At 36.4% G+C, this 21,633-nt stretch overlaps 9 protein-coding genes across 9 annotated transcripts; 4 read left to right on the top strand and 5 right to left on the bottom strand.

Annotated features, from left to right (window-relative positions):
• Window positions 1-5: 5 nt before the first annotated feature.
• On the bottom strand, window positions 6-1,307 carry FDP41_000488 (uncharacterized protein; the record flags this gene model as incomplete). Its single annotated transcript, XM_044708342.1, has 1 exon — window positions 6-1,307. The coding sequence occupies one exon, from the start codon at window positions 1,305-1,307 to the stop codon at window positions 6-8; it is 1,302 nt and encodes a 433-aa protein (XP_044569302.1).
• A 182-nt stretch (window positions 1,308-1,489) lies between these two features.
• On the top strand, window positions 1,490-3,270 carry FDP41_000487 (uncharacterized protein; the record flags this gene model as incomplete). Its single annotated transcript, XM_044708331.1, has 2 exons — window positions 1,490-1,638; window positions 1,686-3,270. The coding sequence occupies 2 exons, from the start codon at window positions 1,490-1,492 to the stop codon at window positions 3,268-3,270; spliced, it is 1,734 nt and encodes a 577-aa protein (XP_044569301.1).
• A 527-nt stretch (window positions 3,271-3,797) lies between these two features.
• On the top strand, window positions 3,798-6,027 carry FDP41_000486 (uncharacterized protein; the record flags this gene model as incomplete). The annotated part of the gene is made up of 2 exons (XM_044708320.1): window positions 3,798-4,344; window positions 4,403-6,027. The coding sequence occupies 2 exons, from the start codon at window positions 3,798-3,800 to the stop codon at window positions 6,025-6,027; spliced, it is 2,172 nt and encodes a 723-aa protein (XP_044569300.1).
• Window positions 6,028-6,040: 13 nt separating this feature from the next.
• FDP41_000485 (uncharacterized protein) lies at window positions 6,041-7,327 on the bottom strand (the record flags this gene model as incomplete). The annotated part of the gene is made up of 1 exon (XM_044708309.1): window positions 6,041-7,327. The coding sequence occupies one exon, from the start codon at window positions 7,325-7,327 to the stop codon at window positions 6,041-6,043; it is 1,287 nt and encodes a 428-aa protein (XP_044569299.1).
• A 203-nt stretch (window positions 7,328-7,530) lies between these two features.
• Window positions 7,531-9,987, top strand: FDP41_000484 (uncharacterized protein; the record flags this gene model as incomplete). The annotated part of the gene is made up of 1 exon (XM_044708298.1): window positions 7,531-9,987. One exon carries the CDS (start codon window positions 7,531-7,533, stop codon window positions 9,985-9,987), a length of 2,457 nt encoding a protein of 818 aa, XP_044569298.1.
• A 135-nt stretch (window positions 9,988-10,122) lies between these two features.
• On the top strand, window positions 10,123-11,509 carry FDP41_000483 (uncharacterized protein; the record flags this gene model as incomplete). Its single annotated transcript, XM_044708287.1, has 2 exons — window positions 10,123-10,269; window positions 10,394-11,509. 2 exons carry the CDS (start codon window positions 10,123-10,125, stop codon window positions 11,507-11,509), a joined length of 1,263 nt encoding a protein of 420 aa, XP_044569297.1.
• Window positions 11,510-11,567: 58 nt separating this feature from the next.
• On the bottom strand, window positions 11,568-12,280 carry FDP41_000482 (uncharacterized protein; the record flags this gene model as incomplete). Its single annotated transcript, XM_044708276.1, has 2 exons — window positions 11,568-11,898; window positions 11,949-12,280. 2 exons carry the CDS (start codon window positions 12,278-12,280, stop codon window positions 11,568-11,570), a joined length of 663 nt encoding a protein of 220 aa, XP_044569296.1.
• Window positions 12,281-12,420: 140 nt separating this feature from the next.
• On the bottom strand, window positions 12,421-13,557 carry FDP41_000481 (uncharacterized protein; the record flags this gene model as incomplete). Its single annotated transcript, XM_044708265.1, has 1 exon — window positions 12,421-13,557. The coding sequence occupies one exon, from the start codon at window positions 13,555-13,557 to the stop codon at window positions 12,421-12,423; it is 1,137 nt and encodes a 378-aa protein (XP_044569295.1).
• Window positions 13,558-13,718: 161 nt separating this feature from the next.
• FDP41_000480 (uncharacterized protein) lies at window positions 13,719-21,072 on the bottom strand (the record flags this gene model as incomplete). The annotated part of the gene is made up of 4 exons (XM_044708254.1): window positions 13,719-14,202; window positions 14,525-14,795; window positions 14,939-20,530; window positions 20,970-21,072. 4 exons carry the CDS (start codon window positions 21,070-21,072, stop codon window positions 13,719-13,721), a joined length of 6,450 nt encoding a protein of 2,149 aa, XP_044569294.1.
• Window positions 21,073-21,633: the final 561 nt, after the last annotated feature.

Here is a 21,633-nt window from a genome sequence, read left to right as displayed (position 1 = left end):
GGCCTTTATTGAGAAGGCACCTTCCAAAGCCTAATAAATGCGTCACTTGAGCATGTGATTAATACTTTTCTCTTTGGATTGAGTTGAGCAGCAAGAAGGGAAGCACCTGATTGAACAGTTTTGTCAATTAATTGTTTGAGTTTGAATGTCTTTCCATCCCTTTCAAAGAAAACAATTTCGCTATTCAAGCCAATTGCACAAAATGTTGTTTCAGAACACATAAATACTTGAGAGAAGTTTGAAACAACCTCGTTCGTCAATATCTTGATATCTGCTTCAGCAATGACATTACGTTCCATGGCTTCAAGGTCAAAGAGTCGAACTACTCCATCTTTCGTAGTCGTTACAATTGCCTGGTCGTTATAAATATCAACAAATGAAACGCTACTTTTACAACCCATCAACTCTCTGTGCTTGACAACAGTTGAGGTGTTGCCTTTTGATACATGCACGATTTCCTTCTTTTTCTTATTTTTCTTGGAATCATCCATATCAGTCTCAGTTGTGGATTCAAAGAATGTTTTAAAAACCTTTAAAGTTGAAGAGAAGCCAGCAACGCTCAAGTAAGAGTCTGTCAAACAAAACATATAATTCTGAAGTTGGCCGCTCTTAATTGTTTCGCGCTCACCATTTTTCACATTATAAATGGATATGTCGTCACAGCCATACATCATCGCGATCAAATACTTTCCATTTGGAGAAAACCTTAGTGACTTGATCATGGCCTTTTCATGAGGAAGCGAGTAAGGCTTTTCATGAATTTGGTGTGATGTTGTGAGCGAGGTATTTAGTTTAAAAATCTTTACGTAATTGTCATAGTCAATGGTAACAGCAAGCATATCTCCCTCCTGATTTAATGCAATACAAGTTCCATAATCATTAATGTTACCAATTTCAATGTCATAGAATTTCTTGTTATCCTTCACTAATAATTCATTTCGGAACAGTCGAACAGATTTCACTGATTTTTTCAAAATTGCAGTATAATGCTTGGATGTACTCATATCAATAACATCATCATCAATAATTTTGGTTTTTTTCTGTGCTTTGATGGTTGAAGCCTCTACAATGAGCAACTCATGATCAATAACTTCCGATGTTGCTGGCGATGATACTGCACTAGAACCTTTTTGTTTCTTCTTCAAGTCTGAAGTGCTTATCGTCGAGGATGATGGCTGCTGTTCCTCCTTTGTTTGATGATCTGTTGTATTCGGATTCACTTTGGGTTTTTGAAGACTCTGGAAATAAATAATGATCAACACGGCAACACAAGCGGCAATCACACCTGTGGTTAAAATCAAGTACATTTTTTTTGTTCGATTGAGATCATGATTGGTTCAACACTATATTGATCAACATCAACTTCTGAATTGAACCTTTATCGTTCTAACTTTATTTTCCTCTGCAACACAGTCGTATAACCGATGAGAGAGAGTCCCTGGTACTGAAGAGTTTGTATAATGCTGAATCTTGTCGAAAAGTCAAAAAAATGAAACCAAAGCACCACCAACTCGGACGCTTCCTTCTCATGCTCGTCATCCTCATCACGACATTAGCCATGATGACAGAATTTGTTCAATCCGAAATATTTTCATTTACGAATACAAAAATGCATTACGGATCTTTTATTGTCAAAAGGTAGGATGATGATACTCAATGTTCAGCAAAAAATTAATTTTTGATAGATTTGCTATTGCAACAGAAAAATATGCCTTTTCTTCGCTTGCTGTTTTTTCAAAACTGAAAAAGCCATCGCTCACAGTGGACCTTTCAATTCAGCACGAACAAAATGTTGAAGACAAAATGTATTGGATGTTAATTCATAGTGATGATTTGGAAACTTTTTACAAAAATTCATCTGCTTTTAGCCAAAATTATTATTCTCTCGGAGTGGTTCTGGATCAAATTTGTGATTCTACTACTTTTATTCCTGAAAGATCTCATTTCACCGAATTTACAACAAGAATTCATGCAAAATATGAAGATTTCACAAAAAGTGGTGTTTACTATGCAATTATTTTAAACTGTGACACCGATAGCAACACTAAATCAATGACCATTACCTCTGGATCCATCAAATATGTGAATCCATTCGGTCATTTAAGTGCTGAAGTTTATGATAATTTACCCTTCTATGGAATCATGTCAATTGTAGTATTTGTGATAGGAATGCTTTACATGTTATCCATTTTCGGAGTAGGATTTGAATGTCAAAGACCTTTTGGAATTCAATGTATCAAAAAGTTAATCATGACATTCAATCGAAAGAAAGATGAAGCACCTGCTGCTTCTAGCATAACTATTCCCGACCATCAACAAAAGAAACCTAAGGTGAAATCTTATGCCATTGTTGTTTGGATTGTCGTCGTTTTGATTTTATTTTTATTAGAAAATTCGTTCAGCTTTGCCATGCTTCAACATATGGATGTCAAGGGAAGAAACAATAACTTTTTATTTACCATTTCATCTCTATTCCACATGTGCAGAAAATTATTCAGTAGAATTTTTATTATTCTCTTGTGTATTGGTTATGGATCAATCAGAGATTACTTGGGTAGTGTCAAATCATTTCTATTGTGGGCCTATGGTCTATGTTATTGCCTTGCTGTTGTTGCTTATGAAATTGTTGACTTGTTATTCGTTAAGGTTCATGTGATGAGTCCCATTGTTGCAAGTTTGCTATCAACACCAGTGGTAGTTCTCGATGTGATTGCTTTTATTTGGATTTTAGCGGAATTGACTTCACTAATGAGACAATTGAAGAAAAAGAATCAATCTGATCGATGGAAAGTTTTTGCCATGCTCACCTCGATCATGATTGCCTATCTCATGGTTACTTTGGCTTGGCTCATTTACACTCAAGTATTACTTGATAATTCAGATCAATTCAAGTTTGATAAGAGATGGGAGACGAATTGGACCATTGAATCCGTTTGGAGCATCATCTTCTTGATTGTGATGAGTGCCATCATGATTGTGTTTAGAAAGAGTAATTTAGCTCAATTACAACAACATATTGAGAAGAAACCAACTCAAAGGTACTCTCAAGTTCCACAAGATGATGAAACCACACACGATGACTCTTCGAGTATTCATGAAAAATTGGAGAATGAAGAAGAATTGGATGAAATCATTAATGAAAAATCGACTACCACTATGGACCACACTATTACAACAAAACAAAATGATAGCAAACGACCTGGATTTGGTATTGATATCAGTGACGAAGAAGATGAACAAGATCCAGAAGCTATGGTCAAAGTGAACTAGTAAGAGCAGTAGTGCCTATAATGGTATATAGGTGATGAATACTTTGACCATTCCCCACAAACTCCTCGACTGAGTAAAGCTATGCACTATTTATTGAATCGACCATTCACTCGCTCACTCACCACCACACATGTTGTGCATACGTACATATTTGTTGTATTATTAACAGCTCAATGATGACACAATTCAAACCTACCGCATCATTCAAAACACCACATGAGAACAAGTACCTTCGAAAAGGAGTCACTGTTGAACACCCACTGTTCTTGTTATCTCTCTCTCAAGTTCATAACAACACACGGTTAATTAAGGGTTGTTCATTTGTTGTGTGTTGTGGGAATTCAACGGCAAACAGTTGTACTTGAAAGGGCGGGAGATGGTTTTAATGACCGTTTAGGGAGATGATTTCAAAACAAAATCCTCCACTCTCGACACAACCGTCTTCAGGCGCAAAGGTAACAACATCCTCACCACCATTTATTCCTTGAATCACTCCCGACCAACTTGATCATCATATACTCTGCAAAATGAAAAAGTTAGCCTGTTGCACTAAGGGAGAGAAAACAGAGGAGGATGATTTTGATAAAAAGCAAATACCCTCCGAGTATGGAGTCAATAGAAAACGTTCATGCACCGACGTGCTATGTATTCCTGTATTTATTCTATTTTGGATAGGCATGTTTGTGATTGCAGGATTTGGATTTTGGTCCGGAAATCCTGCTGCACTGGTTGAACCAATTGATTATGAAGGAAATATGTGTGGTTACGCAATCGGAAAAGGAAATGATAATATTGTAGATTTACGAAACAAAACGTATCTGTGGTATCCTTTCGAGTTTCGACCCGAACAGATAAAAGATATCACCACCGCAAGACTTATCTCTGCTTTAGGAATGGGTATTTGCGTTAAGGAATGTCCATCATCTGTTGTTAGTATTTTGAATCCTCTCTCAACGGCAGTTCTTGATTCTGTTGTTTGTAAATATGAAGTGAATGACACAAACCCATTAACTCGTGCAAAGAAAGCATATGATGGAGATGGTTGCTATTTTAATTACTTTACTCACGAAATATGTAAGTGAAATTATTATTGTATGAGGAATGAACATTGAACATATGAAAATTTTCATAGATTTTAAAAGATGCATCCCAGTGCTCGATAATACCACAATGGACCTTGTCACAAAAACAACATTCAAACAAACAATGAAGGTCACAAATGGTTTGAAGCAAGGTTTGTCAGAAGTGTGGAGATCATGGCTTCCTATTCTTATATCCTCTGTTTTGAGCTTAATTTTATGTTTTACCTTTGTTTTGTTTATGAGATTATTTGTTGGAATTGTTGTTAGAGTTATTTTGGTTGTGGTTGCCTTGGTCATGGGGTGTGCTGGTGGTTACATTCTATACATTGGCGTTAAAAAGTACATCGAATCTGAATCCAACGGAGTAATTGATACAACAATGAGAACTGCTTCACAATGGTGGATGGGTATTGGTGGAACCATTCTTGGGCTGTTACTCATTTATCTTGTTCTCATGATCTTCCTCTGGGGAAGAATTAGAAAGGCAATTGCTATCATTAAGGAAGGTAGTAGGGCTGTGAACAAATTTCCCACACTTATCATTATTCCAGCAGTTTCCTTCTTGCTCATTTGTGGTCTGACCGTATGGTGGGCTGTGGTTGCTGTGTTCCTTCAAAGCGCCCAAAAGCCAGTCACAATTGCTGCAAACGACCCAAGATGGAGCGAGTACATGAACGAAATTTCTACCTTCATGAACACCACCAAATTTTCAAACACATCTATTACTATAGATCAAGGAACAACGGCTTTGCAGGTGCTTGGGCTGTACAATTTATTTGCGTATTTCTGGGGAGTGGCGTTCATTGAAGCTATTGCATGCACTACCATCGCTGGCGTTGTGGCAGGATGGTACTTTGGTGGTATTGGAAACGACAAAAAAACTGAAAAGTTTTCAGTATTTAAATCTTTTTGGAGAGTTATCAGATACCACATTGGTTCTATGATATTTGGATCTTTGGTTGTTGCTATTGTGCAAATGATTAGATATTTGTTCAAGAAAGCAAAAACTCGACTTCAAAAACTAGCCCAAGAAAATACTGTGGCCAACTGGATTATTAAGGTATTTGATGCTATTTTATGGGTTGTAGAGAAAATAGTTAGATTCATGAATAAGAACGCTTATTTAATGATCGCCATACACGGAAGCAACTTTTTAATGAGCTCGTCAAGAGGATTTATGATTGTAATGGAAAACATCTTAATAGTAGGAACCACAAATACCATTAGTGATGTTGTGTTATTCTTGGGAAGAGTTTTAATCACTGTTATTAGCTCTGTTATTTGCTACCTGATCATTGACTTGAACAACAAATATGAATTTCTTGTGGCTGTTTTACCTGTGGTTGAATATGGTATAATCCCTTCTGTGGTTACCGGCGTCATAACGTTCCTCATTGCTTCTCTATTTATGAACTTGTACGACATTGCCATTGACACAATCCTGATTTGCGTCAGCTACGAGCTGTACATTAATCCGAACGAAGTGAAAGGACCTTACTTCATGAGTGACCGTTTAAGAAAAATTTATTTGGGAAAGCTCAAGATGGACAGAATTGGAGATTTCAGTTGTTGTTGTTGCACTTCTCAAGGTGAGAACTATGACGATGATGTGAAGGTCAAAGACAGGGAGTTGAAAGACGAAAAATCAAAGGATCAAAAACCAGCTAAAATGTAAATTAAATAATAATTTAATACATGTCGACATCCATACAGTTGTTCTCATCTAGAAATTTTTGGTTGTCTTGAAGAATGTCAAAAGGTTTTATAAACCTAGTTGCAAATTCTAACTTTTTTCTTTCTTCCTCTTCTTTCATCTTTTTCTCGTGCATACTTTTAAGTTGATGTTGTTGAAATTGAAATGCTGTGACAGCGGCTTGGAGCTGACGTTGTTTTAATGTTTCGTCATCCATTTGATTTTGCTGCTTTTTATGCATCCTACCCCAGGATACTCTTACTCGATTACCTTGAATTTCAATACCGTTCATCTCTAAAATAGCCCTTTCAGCATGTTCCGTCCTAGTGAAATTGATAAATCCACAATTACTGTTGGTCGGTATTTTTACAGACGTTATAGGACCATATCCTTGGAAATATTCTCTCAATACTTTTTCATCTGTAGTTGGAGTTAAGTTTCCGACATAAACAGTTGTGTTTTCTTGCTCCAATGGATCAGTAGATATGATTGTAGTTGGCTCATCTCCTAATGTAGATGTTGTTTGAGGTATTTGAGGTACAAAAGTTTGAGGGATGGCATTAGAAAAAAGTGATGTTGTTCCTCCAACTGATCCCATTCCTTGACTTTTAAAATTATTTGTAGCGTGATGAATCTTTACAGGTCTGGAAGAAATATAAACTCCTTGCATTTCTGTCATTGATCTCATCATCTCTTCCTCGTCCGCAAATTTTACAAATCCATACCCTTTGGAAATTTTAGTTTTTGGATCCAGCACCACTTTAGCACCTCTCACAGATGGATATTTAGCTTTAAAAGCCTGTTCGAGCATGTAATCATCCACATCAGGAGCCAAGTCTCCAACAAAAACAGAAACGACGTCTTTTCCCATTGGCTTAGGTGTATGGCTCATCGGCATATGAACATTTCCAGGTTGAGCGGTCCAATTCAATTTATAAATCTTATTCGGAAGTGAGGGTATTGTTTTACCATTGTATGTTTCAAGTACTGCTTTGGCAATTTCTACAGTTGTAAATTCAATAAATCCATATCCTGCTGATTTTCCTGTGTTTCTATCCCGAATGATTTTTGCGGAAACAATAGAAGGTCTTATATCACTCCCGAAGAGCTTTTTTACATAGTCTTCATCCATAGAATCATCCAGATCGCCCATCCACAATGTTCTTGCCTTGGGATGATTTTTATCGAGAGTAGCTATCGATGATCCTTGTTGTTGTTGGACGGAAGGATCATTTGATGATCGATGATATCGGGAACTTTGGGTTCTATTGCTGAAGAACATTTTTTTGAAGTTGGTTTTTTGAATCCAAATTGAAGTCAATGGTTTCTTGATTCTTTCTCATCCTTGAACATGAATGAACAACAAATCAAACACCCGAAACCCAATCATTAATTGTGAGAACAAGCTCTCACATTAACCAATCCACTCTCAGAGGTATCCAATCAAAATTCATCATTTTCATTGAGAATTTCCATCATCAAAAAATGCACAAGCGTCAAGCCTTGATGGCAACGATGAGTCGTTGTCATGGAAGCCACACCAGTGGTTCTGTTCTGATGATACCTCGGAAAGGAAACCTCCAACAACAAATTCTTGCTCAGAGTGCTCCCAGTAGTACTCTCTTCATCAGAAAGTACTCCTCTCTTTCTACAAACAAAAATGGCATTTACGGAAATGTTCATCATCACACGGAATCCTCCTTGAAAAGATTCTCCAGTACTTACTCGAACTCATCACCACAATTTGTTTGTTTTCAAAAACAAAACAAAAAGACGAGTTGCGGATATCATACTTGCTCCCGAGTTCAAAGTGAACAAGAAACTGGCCAAAATCATCAGCAACCATTACATTCATCAAACGTTGAAGTGTCTCATGATCATCCACTTTTCAAAAAACAGAGAATGTTGGACACGACTAGTATGACTATTGATACTTCTGTCACACCAAATGATTATACTGGTTACAGATTTAAATTGAGTAAAACGTTTGTTGAAAAGTATAAGAATATTCCTCCTCCTTTCGGATTTAATGGATTGGGAGAAGTTGTTTATAAAAGAACATATTCCCGAGTCATTGAAGAAGAAAATAGAAATGAGGAATGGTATGAAACAGTTGAGAGAGTAGTAAACGGAACCTACAATATGCAAAAAAATTGGATTGATAATCACAAACTTGGATGGAATTCTAGAAAGGCTCAAAAATCAGCACAAGAAATGTATGACAGAATATTTAATATGAAATTCTTACCGAGTGGAAGAGGTTTGTGGGGAATGGGAACTCCGTTGACTGAACAGAGAGGTCTTTATGCAGCACTTAACAATTGCGCATTCGTGAGTACTGAATCTATGAAAGAAGATCCTCTGAAACCATTTGTCTTTCTTATGGATATGAGTATGCTTGGTGTTGGAGTTGGCTTTGATACAAAGGGAGAGTCTTCTATTGTTATCAAAGGAGTGGACAATACAAAGCAACCAATCATGAATATTATTGCTGACTCTAGAGAAGGATGGGTTGAAAGTGTGAAAGTTTTACTTGATTCATACTTTAACGGACATGCGCCTCAGTTATTTGACTATTCCAAAATTAGGCCTGCTGGTGCTCCAATTAGAGGATTTGGTGGAGTGAGTAGTGGTCCAGAATCATTGAGAGAATTACATGAAAATATTCGAGAATTATTGAACAAGAATGCAGGAAAACCAATTTCTGTAACAGTGATTGTGGATCTCATGAATTACATTGGAAAATGTGTGGTTTCTGGTAATATAAGAAGATCTGCAGAAATTGCTTTTGGTGAACCATTTTCTGAAGAATTTATTGATTTGAAAAATTACGAAAAGAATCCACATCGTGCTTCTTATGGTTGGACCTCAAATAATTCTATATTTGCTCAAATTGGAATGGACTACTCAAACGTTGCAAAGAGAATGATGATAAATGGAGAACCAGGACTTGCATACCTACAAAACATGAGACAGTTTTCAAGAATGAATGGAATAGAAGACAATAAGGATCATCGAGCTAGTGGTGGAAATCCATGCCTCGAGCAAACTCTTGAGAGCTATGAGTTATGCTGTCTTGTTGAGACTTTTCCAAATAATCATCAATCTCTAGAAGATTTCCAAAAGACTCTTAAATATGCGTTTTTGTATGCTAAAACAGTCACTCTTGGAAGAACTCATTGGCCTGAAGTGAATCGTGTCATGCTCCGAAACCGAAGAATTGGATGTTCAATGAGTGGTATTGCTCAATTTATCACAAAGAGAGGAATTGAAGAGTTAAGGCGTTGGGCAACAGTTGGTTATGATACCATTCAAGAATACGACAAAACATTTAGTGATTGGTTGGCTATTCCTCGATCCATAAAGACTACGTCCATTAAACCCAGTGGAACAGTAAGCTTATTGGCAGGTGCAACTCCTGGTATGCATTACCCTATTTCAAGATTCTATGTTCGAAGGTTACGACTGGCCACCAACTCACCTCTTGTCAAGGCACTCGCCGACGCTGGATATCACACGGAACCTGCTGTGAGTGACTCTCAAACTACAGTTGTGGAATTTCCAATTGATTGTGGTGAAGGAATTAGGACAGCCAAAGATCTTTCCATGTGGGAACAATTATCGTTGGCTGCATTCCTTCAACGTTATTGGTCAGACAATCAAGTATCTGCAACCATAACCTTCAATCCACAAACTGAAGGACCACAAATCCAGTATGCACTTGATTATTTCCAATATCAATTGAAGGGTGTCAGTTTCTTACCAATGATGGATACAGATTCTTCACCTTATCCACAAATGCCTTATGAACCGATCACGGAAGAGCAATACAATGAAATGAAATCAAAGCTTAAAACGACGTGTCCACTCTCACAGGAACGAACGTTAAAACAAGAGCCAACACCAGAACGATATTGTGACAATGCAGCTTGTGAAATATAAAAATAACATTTTGCAATCTGTCCACTGATTCATTTTTGGTTTGTTGATGATTATGGATATTGAGTACTCAATATTGTTGTGAGATTCCAATAAATTGAACATAGACTTGAAAAAGTTTTTTAAAAACAAAAAAAAATGCGCAAACCAAACATTTCCTACTTCTATGATGGAGATGTGGGCAATTATTACTACGGACAAGGACATCCAATGAAGCCTCACCGTATCAAGATGACCCATAACCTTTTATTAAACTACGGACTCTATAAACACATGGAAGTTTATGTAAGTAAAAAATTTAAAGATGAAAATCGGTAATAACCGTCGGTGTTGTTAAAATTTGTATCAAAATTTGTGATCAATTTTATGGTGATGGCCCAACAACACTTTTATTCCGCATCAATAACAGAGACCACATCCTGCGTCCGAAGTAGAAATGTGTAAATTCCATGCTGATGAATATGTTGATTTCTTGAAAAAAGTTACACCTGACAACATGCACGATTTTCAAAAACAATTACAAGCCTTTAACGTTGGTGAGGATTGCCCAGTATTTGATGGTATCTTTGAATTTTGTAAGATCTCTGCTGGTGGTAGCATTGGAGCAGCAGTCAAGCTGAATCATGAGCAGTGTGATATTGCTATTAACTGGGCTGGCGGACTCCATCATGCCAAGAAAAACGAAGCTAGCGGTTTTTGCTATATCAACGATATTGTATTGGCAATCCTAGAATTGTTAAAGTACCATGCTCGTGTTCTTTACATAGACATTGACATTCACCATGGTGATGGTGTTGAGGAAGCTTTTTATACAACAGATCGTGTGATGACAGTCTCTTTCCACAAATTTGGAGAACAATATTTCCCAGGAACAGGTGATATCAAAGATATTGGTGCTGGAGCCGGAAAGTACTATTCTCTAAACTTCCCTTTGAAAGATGGTATTGATGACGAAAGTTATTTGTCCATTTTTAAGCCAGTTATAGAAAAGGTAATGCAAGTATTCCGACCTGGTGCTGTTGTTCTACAGTGTGGAGCTGATTCGTTGACAGGAGATAGATTGGGATGCTTCAACCTTACGACTAAAGGTCATGCTGCTTGTGTTGAATTTGTCAAAGGATTTGGATTGCCATTACTTGTTTTAGGCGGAGGTGGTTACACTGTCAGAAATGTTGCTAGATGTTGGACTTATGAAACCTCTGTTCTTCTAGGTATTGATATTGAAAGTGAAATGCCATATAATGACTACTTTGAATACTTTGGTCCAGACTATAATTTGCACCTTCAACCATCAACTATGGAAAACATGAACTCATTAGAATATTTAGAAAAGTATAAGAACATGATTTTAGAAAATTTAAATCATATCAAAGGTGCTCCTTCTGTTCAAATGCATGAAGTTCCTCCTGACACATACTATATCAGCGAGGATGAAGAGGAAGAAGATCCGGACGACAGAAAGTCACAAAAGACCATGGATAAATATCGGTCTCGCTACAACGACTACTATGATGAAGATTTGTAAATCTAACAGTATTAAATGTTTTTATTCCTTAAACATAATGTGGCAAGTTTTTGAGCATTCAAAGTTTAGGATGGATGATGTTTTTTAAAGCTTCAAATATCTTTTCTTCCTCCGTGTCTTTTGTTACTCGAATAACATTAAATTTTCCAACGGCCTCAAAGTATTGAAGAACAATTTGCAGATCCGAAACTACAGGACTAGGAGGTAGAGAAGTATCCTGAAAATAGATGCACATGTCAAACTCTATAATTTCTTCCTCCATTTTAATTAGTTCTGCAATATTAGAAGGTGAATGAAGCATCAGAAAATCTCTATAATTAGACACCTCCATATATTCTTCCAAATCTGATTTTAGTTCTTGGTTGTTTGCAAAATTCTTTGTGTTCATACTGAAAATTTCAATTAAATATTCAACGTTAATTGATTTCAAAACACGTACATTTTCATGTTGAAATCTGTTGCTGCATGTTTAATGGCTTGATTGATTTCAAAATCGTCTTTACAATCGGTGACAACAGAAATTAGTCTAGGCTTTGGTTGCCTTGGTTTATCTAGTCCGATCTCTTTAATTTCCTTTAACCTTTCAATCATGAAAGGAACTGCATGATTTGGCCTATTTACAACCAACTCATACACCAATTTTGAATAAATTTCTTTCACTCTGTGACTTGCAAGATATTCTTGGGCCTCTTTGATCCGAATCAAATGTTGTTTTTGCTCCTCCGTTGTTGGAAGAGACCCATAAATTGGTTTTGTTGCTGCCGATGACATTTTTTTCGTAAAAAATTGTGGCGGCAAAAACCAGGACCGGTGGTGGTCTATCTCTGTCATAATAATTTATTTTAGATGTCGAAAGATTCTTTTCACAAGCTCATGAAATGATCCATTGCCATGTTACTAATGCTGGGCAATTAGGCCCAAAATATTTTGATATGATCTGACGAAGTTCTGCAAATAGGGCATACTTTCTTTAGGCTATCCACACATCCGTCACAACAAACACAATGTTTACATTGAAGGAACACAATATTTCTCAACTGTTCTGAACAAACAATACATAGTAAATGATCTTCGTCAATATCTAAATTTTGTAATTCAGAATATTGCTTGCCTCCAGTCTTTTGATTTCCAAGTTCTTCCTTTGTTTTTTTCCAAATTTTTAATTGCTTGTAATCCAAAAATTCCTTAAATTTATGGTCCCCAAGATGAATAGGATTAATGTCTGCTCCTGATTTGTTGAACTCCTCGAATGAATCGTGACACTCTCTACAGAGACAATAATCTTCACTTGGTGTCAATCCAAAACACGTTTCGCACTGAAAGATACTCGTTGGAATTTTCTTGTTGCAACATTGACATGTGTGAGAGTGATTGATGTGGACGTGAGTGCTGTTATTGTTGTTGGTGGCTGTACTGCTACTACTACTTCCGCTGCTGTTACTTGTTGATGTTGGTGGTTGAAATGGAATAACGTTTCCGCTTGGTAATTTTACGCTAGGAGAGGAAGGGGTGGGCACATTGAAAGGCTTTGAAAAAGTGGTGGTGGTTGGTTGACCACTTGTTGGAATTGGGTTGTAAAATACACTCTGTAGGGATGGATGGTTAGGAATATTTGTTGATGGTGGCCGAAATGATGAAATAGTTGATGTGTTCATCATGGTATTAAACGATGGAACGTTCATCATCATGTTTGAAGAATTCATCACGTTGTTATTATTAGATGTAATATGTATAGTACTATTAGATGGTGGCGGAATAATGGATGGCTTGTTATTAGATGATGATGATGAATTATTATTGGTCAAAAAACTACCCGATGTTCCATGGGTTGAAAAGTTATGAAAGGATGGATGTACGTTTCTTCTAAATTTCCAACAATTCTCGCACATATCATAGTTTTTACAGTCCTCACAATGATATCGGATTCCAACAGGTTGAGAATTGCATACATCACATAAGTATTGAGCATGGATGGTTGGCTCGGAAGAACCAACCAACACACTTGTGTTGGATGCAAATGGAGAGGATGAAAAAAACGAGGAATTCATCGGATGATGATGACTTGGAATTTTTTTATTGTGTTCTATTTTTGGAAGCAAGTTCGAACTCGATGATGTTGATGTGAATTCCTTTTGAGCGGATCTGTGCCAAACACAACATCAAACGACGCCTACCCCATCATTCACATATGTGTAACAACACAACATGTTCATCTTCTTCTTTCTCGTTGTCTCTCCAATTCCATCTCAATCAATGGTAAATATTTCTTTCTCAATTGTTGAACTTTTTCATGAGTAATCTTTGAAAATCCAAATGCTGTTTTCATAATTTTCTGAACATCAAATTGTGTCTTGACAATATCTTGCATGGTTAACATAATCTCAGAGACATCATTGGTTTTGAGAAGAATATCTTGATTTAACTTTAACATGGCCAAAATGGTTCGAAACATCATTTGACTTCCATAACATAGAAATGCATCCCAAAATCTTAATGTTGTCTCTACAGGGAAATCGACAGTGAATAATTTCATAAAGAAGGACATGGTGAATGTGGAAATGTCAAAATCAAGATTCTTAAAGTGATGAGATAATTTGTAAAGATTCACACTAAGTAATTCTTCAAATACTAATGCATCGACAAGAACACCTTTCAATTCAGGTGAATAGTAATTTGCAGGTAAATAATCCTCACTGTTGTTGTTGTTGTTGAAGTGTATATAAGTGTTGAATGGTTGTTGTTGTTGAAGTGTTTATATATATAGGTGTTGAATGGTGTATTGTATGGAGTATTTTTAAATGAATCATATCACATCGTAGCCATGGTTTCAATGTCATGATTCAGACATGGATCATGCAACAATAAAAACATTTCAAGACAGAGATGATGCAATAACATTTGAGTATATTATAACATATTGAATGGGTCATGTTAAAAAAATAAATATTCATGAAATGGGAATTTGAATCCAAAGATCATCCACATGACTCACTTCGATCGTAATAATATACTTACAGAACTGCCACAAACAACCAAAATACTTCTTCTTCACTCAAATGCAATAACAACAATCCAGCAATATAATTAAAGGATTGAGAATAGCTTACAAGTGGATTTCTCCAACAATAGGCAATTAAGACTCTTCTCAAAGCAGACAACACCTTTTCATCATTAAAGAATGGATGATGAACATAGGTTCTCTTGAGATCTTTTTCAATTTGATCAAACCAAGGATTTTTCATTTGTGAAGTGTGAACAGAGAGTATCTTTTTGTAGTATCCAGTGTCTATTGAAGAGAGGTGGTGATGATGATGATGATCATAGTAGTAGAAGGTATGTAGTTATTTTGAAATGTTATAAAAAACATAACATTGATTGTTCAAAAACATAAAATTGGTTCAAATCCAACACATCCAAGTGTACACTTACTTTCATTCAGTTTTTGCTGAGCTCCACTAATTTCCATCCATACTCGAGGTCTAAATGAAGCACTAATTCCATACTTCTTAATTAAATTCTTAATTCCACTATTATTGGAGAGAATTTCTGATAAATTCTTTTTGCTCCATTCTTTTTTCACCTTCTTACATTTCACATCATAACTCTTCTTCCATTGTTGATACAATTTATATTCATTAATATTCTGTGGTTCTGGAAATCCTAAATTATCCATCGTGTAATAGCGTCTATTTTGTGAAAGGAAATTTCCATCCAACATTTGACTAAATCTCTCCAACTTTTCCAATTCATTAAATTTGTTGAGACAATGATCAAATATGGCTTGCATTTGTTCGTGTGATTCTTGTAAACATTTTTGATCGGGATAGGTGGCATCTGAAAACTTATAGGCCATTTCTTGAAGCCAATTCACATAGAATTGAATGCGTTCAAAGGGTGATTTGGAGAGGATCTGTGAGAGTCGAATGAATTTTGATTTGTCCATTCCACCATTCATACCACCACCACCACCACTCGTACTTGTCAAACTCAAACGATTCATACTCTTATCATTACCAAGACTATTACTACTACCAAGACTATTACTAGTACTACTATTGAATTGATGTTGAACCAGTGTGGAGAGAACTCTCGATCTTGGTGTCATGGCATTGGTTGAATTACTACCAAGACTAGTACTACTACCACTACCACTCAGAATACTAGTTCCAAGACTACTACTACTATTGGTAGTACTATTGTACTTGTAGAGTTCTCTCTGATAGTCTTGAATGGCCTCTGTTAATCGATCGGACACTAATCGATCGTAATAAGCCATATAGTTTGCATTATTGGATTCAATATCGGTCAAACATTGTAATAATTTTTCTAAATTATTGCAATACGTCTTGTAGAGACGTAGAGTTGGAATTCTTTTGAGAATTAAACGTCCTACTTGAATTTCATCAATTAATTTAGCATCTCCTTGACATTTGGTGTAAAGTGTATCCAATTCATGAAATAAATCCTTATTAATCATTCGAATACAATCAAAATCACTGAAAATCTCTGAATGAGCTTGTCTTCCCAATACGGTATTCTTCAATGAATCATTGGACACGAGAGTGGAATCAATAATTTCTAAAATCTTGGTATACAATTTTTCAGTTTCATAAAACCAAATAATTTGTTCCACTCGTTTCTCTTGTGAAATTTGAAAAGAGGATTTTTGTGAGGATTTTGGAGAAAGTAATGGACGAGGAGAGGTTATTATTATCATCTGAGAGGTCATTGAAGAAGATAATTGTTGTTGTTGTTGTTGTTGAGAAGAAGAAGGTGTTGGATTGGAAGTGATACTACTCGTGTTGTTGTTGTTGTTGTTGTGATCTTCAAAATCTTCCAAATCTTCACAAGATTCCACTCCAATATTTTGTAGAATGGTCATATCATCTCGTTCTTCAAAGGTCAAGTCATCCTCATCTTCCTCATCTTCCTCATACTCTTCATTGTTGTTGTTGTTGTGATCTTCACTGGCGTCCATCATTTCATTACGACTCGTTTCATTCAAAGGATTGATCATAAATGATGATTGATTACAAGTCGATACTTCATAAATACTTGGAGTAGCATCTTCACCTGTGTAGGATTCAGTGTCAATATATTCTGAAGTGACATATTCATCGACACCTGAGATCATGGAATGTGTGGGAGTGAGTGGTATTGCTTGTGGTGATTTGATACAACCATCAGAAGTGGGTGTGACAGTAATGTTGGTGGTTCTAATGTCCATTGGTGTGAGATAATGACTCGAATCCATTCCTTGTGTTTCAAAAGGTTGTTGTTGTTGAGGTGAGGAGGGTGTTGTTGTTTCTGTAAGTTTTAAAAGTGGAACTTTGAACTCTTCAGAGGGTGATTTGACACTTTTCACTTTTTCAGCATTAAGAGTTGTTGTTGAAGTCGTCTTGATACCACCACCAGTAGTTGTCGTCATCATTAGAGATGAAATCACTTGAGAAGGTGAAGGTGGTGATATCAAGCTGGCATCATTATGTTTGAATGGAGAATCTTTTGATGGTGTCGTGGTGGTATTGCCATCTAATAATGAAGAAGAAGATTCCTTATTCTTATCTTCTTTGATAGGAGTAGTAAGTGAAGAAGATGGTGGAGATGATTGTTGTTGTTCAGGTTTATCTATCTTATCTTCTTTGATTGAAGGAGTAAGTGAAGAAGAAGATGTTGGTTGATGTTGAGGAGAGTGCAAAGAGGAAGTCATCGAATTGTTTGATATTGTAGTACTACTACTACTAGTTGTTGTTGTACTCGTAATTGGTTTTGTAGTCGATGGTAATGATGATGAGGTTGTTGAGGTTGTTGTTGGTTCGAGGACTTTTTCTTTCACAACATCCACACTTGAAGTTGTTGTTGTTGTTTGAGGATGTTCTGAAACAGAGGTCTGTTCTTCTTTCATGTTGACGACAACTGACTTTTTCATTTCTGTTTGGTTGGTGATGGTTGCTGGTGGTGGTGGAGTGGTGATTGTTTCAACAACAACAACACGTTGAGATGTTGTTGCTTCTTCTTCTTCTGAGGTTCCACCAACAGCAACATCTTGAGTACCACCACCATCACCATCATTGCCACCACTACTACTACTACTACTATTAACTCTAACTTTGTGATCATTACTTTTCTTGGTCATTCTTGTACTATGAGTTGTTTTGATTTCATCATTATCAATATCCTCAACAGAAACCTCTTCCGCTTTCTTGACATGAACGATACTTGTTGAGATGTCTTTTGTGGTTGTTGATTGCTGTTGTTGTGGTAATTGTTGTGATGATTGCTGTTGTTGTGATAATTGTTGTGATGGTTGCTGTTGGATAGAGACTGAAGAGGGTTTGTTATTATTGGTACTCGTATGACCATAATCAATGACAATTTCTGGTTTTTGAATGGTCATTTTGAGAGTGGTAGGACCAGTCGTTGACGATGAGGATGATAATGTTGTTGTTGTTGCCTTAGTAGTGCTATTATTACTCGAAGAAGAGGAGGAGGTAGTGATTGGGTTTTCCTCTTTTGGAGTAACTGCTATTTTTGTAGTGCTGTTGGCAGTTGTTGTTGTTAAGGCTCGAGGGGATGATAATGAATCCACTTGTAAGGTTTTTTCAAAAGGAGTCTTCGAACTCACTTCCTTATTCATTTCATCATCATCCTTCTTGATGGCATTGACAATGGAATCCTCTTCACTGATACTTCCCCAATGTCGTAATAAATTTCTGACTTGTTGCGATTGTTCTTTGGTCATTCTAGTGCCCATCATCACTGTGGAAGAAGATTGATGAGTAGAAGTAGTAGTATCATCGCCATGTGGTCGTTGTTGTTTCTTGTTGTTGTTGGATTCAAAATCTTGTTGTTGCTGATTCTGAACATTATTGACTGCTTGATCCTTCTCCTCTTCATGTTGTTGCTGATGGTGGTGTTGTTGTTTTCTCTCCAATACCATCACTTCTTCTTCTTCTTCAGGTGAGGAATGTACTACATGATGAATATCATCATCATCAGTGGTGGATACCATCACAACACCATGTTCATCATCATCATTAGCATCACCACCACCACTGCTATAGGAAAGAGCATCCTCTTCATCCTCTTCTTGTTCTTTCCTTCTCAATTGACTTTCCACTAAATCTTCCAAATTGGTTTGTGGAAGTAAATGAACCAATGGTTTCAAACCACCCACTTGTTCAATCTTTTTCAAATTTTCATCCTGAATCATTAAATTCCACAAGGTATGAGCAGCTTTCTTTTTCACGTGATTGACTTGTTCTTCTTGTGGTGGAGAGGATGGATGATGCTTTTTACCACCAATAGTATTATTATTAGTAGTAGTAGAAGTAGTAGTAGTGGTATTAATGTTAGTAGTGGTATTATGAGTATCAGTATTAGAAGTAGTAGTAGTAGTAGTGCTATTATTACTCGAAGAAGTACTACGAGTAGAAATGGAGTCATCCTTTTCCTCATTCTGATGCAAATGATCCAAAGAGACCAATTCCACTAATTTTTCAATTCCACCCTCTTCACGAATACTATTCGAAGAATCATCATCAATGGCCATATTGGTCAAAACATTGGTGGCCTTCTCTGCTAATTTCAATTCCTCTTGAGAAGGAGTATGATGAGAATTTGATGTTTTAAGAAATTGAATCATCATTGGAATACCTTTCAATTCATGAACTTGTTTTCGATTTTCTTTCACAATGGATAAATTGTTGAGAAGTGTTAACAAATTTTCTAACACTGAGAATGAAAGACCATCTTTGAGAAATTGAAAAGAATTCAATAGAGAGGGAATGACTTGAGCATGGGAACCAATTTCAAGAGAATTTTGTTCATCGAGTGAGAGACAAGTCAATGCTCCTGTGATTTTGTAAATCACTTCTTTGAGTTGTGATGTTTGTCTCAAAGTCAATAATTTGAGAGAGATTAATAACACATTCACTAATACTGGAATACCATCGAGTTGTCTAATTTTAAGTCTCACTTGAGGACTTGAACCAGCCATATTCCACAAAATACCACTCGAAGTTTTGATTAGTTCAGGATCAATGATTTTTGAAGAGGTTGAAGATTGTTTCACATCCGAAATTAATTTTTGAATCATTTCTGAACTTTCAAATAAATTTTCAAAATGTGAATGTTGTGATTGAGGAGGAGAAGAAGAAGAAGCGGAGGAGAAGGAGGAAGGAGTTGATGTCGAGTTGGTCGACTTGTCAGTCAATGATGGTGTTCTCGAAGAAGAGGAAGTCGTACTTGTATCCATGTTGCTCTCACTCGTGTTCCTAGTAGTACCTTCATCGTCATCATCACTTGTATTGGAACTGAGAATTTGAATAATGTGAGAGGTATTTCTCTTCACATTGACAAACTTGGAATTTGACAATCCAATTAACTTTTCAATTAATTGTTTGGTATCTATCTTATTTTCACAACCTTTCATCACAAATTTCTTGACCGAATCAATTAATAATAAATTCCACAATGATGCAGTAATGCCTTCCATAATCTCTTCAGAATAATCCTCTCTCTCTGTTTTTAAATTTGAAATGACTTGACAAAAAAATGTCACTCCTCCAAATTGCATAATTTTTTCACTCAATGATTCTTCCAATGCAATCGAACTGAATGCAATCAATAAATTGTAAATGGTGGAATTATGTTGTTCATCCATGCTAGCATGATCATTCTTCATCATTTCTTCAAGTGTTTGAATCATAAATGTTAAATATTGTTTACAATTTTCACATTCTTTCAACCATTCTCTATTTTTAGCATCAATAAATGTATTCAATAGAGTACTTGTAATATTTTCCAAAACAGAAACATCTTCAGATAATTGTGGATTCAATCTCTCACACAAGAGTTGAATGCAGTTATGAATTCTCATCACTTCAGTACATGTTTCAATGGCTGAAATGTTACACATGGTGGCAAATGCTCTCTTCCGAGTGAGAGAATCTTCACTAATGGCGAGTTGTTTCAAGTTGACAAAACCATTGAATTGTTCCAATTCTCGGACATGACTCTCTGATATTAGGTTAGGAGATTATTAGGGTTATTAGGTTAGGATTATAAAGGTTAGGAGATTATTAGGTCAGAAGAAGAATGGAGGAGCAAATATTGGTCATCAACATCATCATCATCATTATATTGAAAGAACACAACAAGTGGATACATGTTGAAACAAGTTGGTGGTTGTGTCATGTGAAGAATGGAGAATAGAATGCGGTTGTGTTCGTCATTGTCATGGTGGCATGATGATGAGTGTCATCATAGTCATCACCATAATATCAATAGGATGTGCCATAAATAGTATTATTATGATTGGCAAAGTGTCATCATAGGAGAGCGTCATCATAGGAGAGCGTCATCAACATAATAGTAAAATGTCGTCACGAGAATGGTATTGTAAACAAACATCAATCACAACAGTCATTCGTCATTATTCAACATTTCAAACACGTACCTTCTTTCACTAACTTTTGAAACATTCCAGCAATTTGTTGGCGCTTTTTATGATCATCCAGAGGTGTACTCTTTTCAATGCTACACAGTTTTTCGATATTCATCTTGTTGTTGTTATAAAAAAGTTTTTCTAGAACTGTCAGTCGAGTGATTGCTGGTCGTGTTGTGTTGATATTCCGCGTAATTGCGAATGTGAGTGATGAATTGAGTGTTTTTGTGTGTCGACGTGGAGAGAGGACGGTGTGGAGTTATGAGAGTTTATTCTATGTGTGTGTTGTTGTTATTGTTGGTGGTGGTGACGAGAATGTTTTTTACTGTGTGTGTGTTATAACAATGACATTTGAAGGACCATGCATCGAATGGGGGATCCAAATTTGATGACGGTTTCCACTAATATCGATACTCTTGAGAGAAACTTCACGCTTCTTCTTCGATATCTCTACCTTCTCATGAGGGAATGGCTCATAGAGGAATTTAAACTTGTTCATTGCTTTGGACCTGCTTCAGTTATGGAAGGGCTGTTCTGTTCTGCAATCCACTCCTCGACGGGTGTGGAGAGAGAGAGCACGAGACAGACTGTGAAGGAGTTGATGAGGAAGGTTTTGGGTTTTTGAAGACCAAAGAGGCAAATTGATTGATGCTCAAAAAAATTTCCTCTCTCTTCT

Source organism: Naegleria fowleri (assembly GCF_008403515.1).
Source record: "Naegleria fowleri strain ATCC 30894 chromosome Unknown tig2, whole genome shotgun sequence".
Classification (NCBI taxonomy): domain Eukaryota; phylum Heterolobosea; class Eutetramitea; order Acrasida; family Naegleriidae; genus Naegleria; species Naegleria fowleri.
This window is presented reverse-complemented; position numbering and strand designations above follow the sequence as displayed.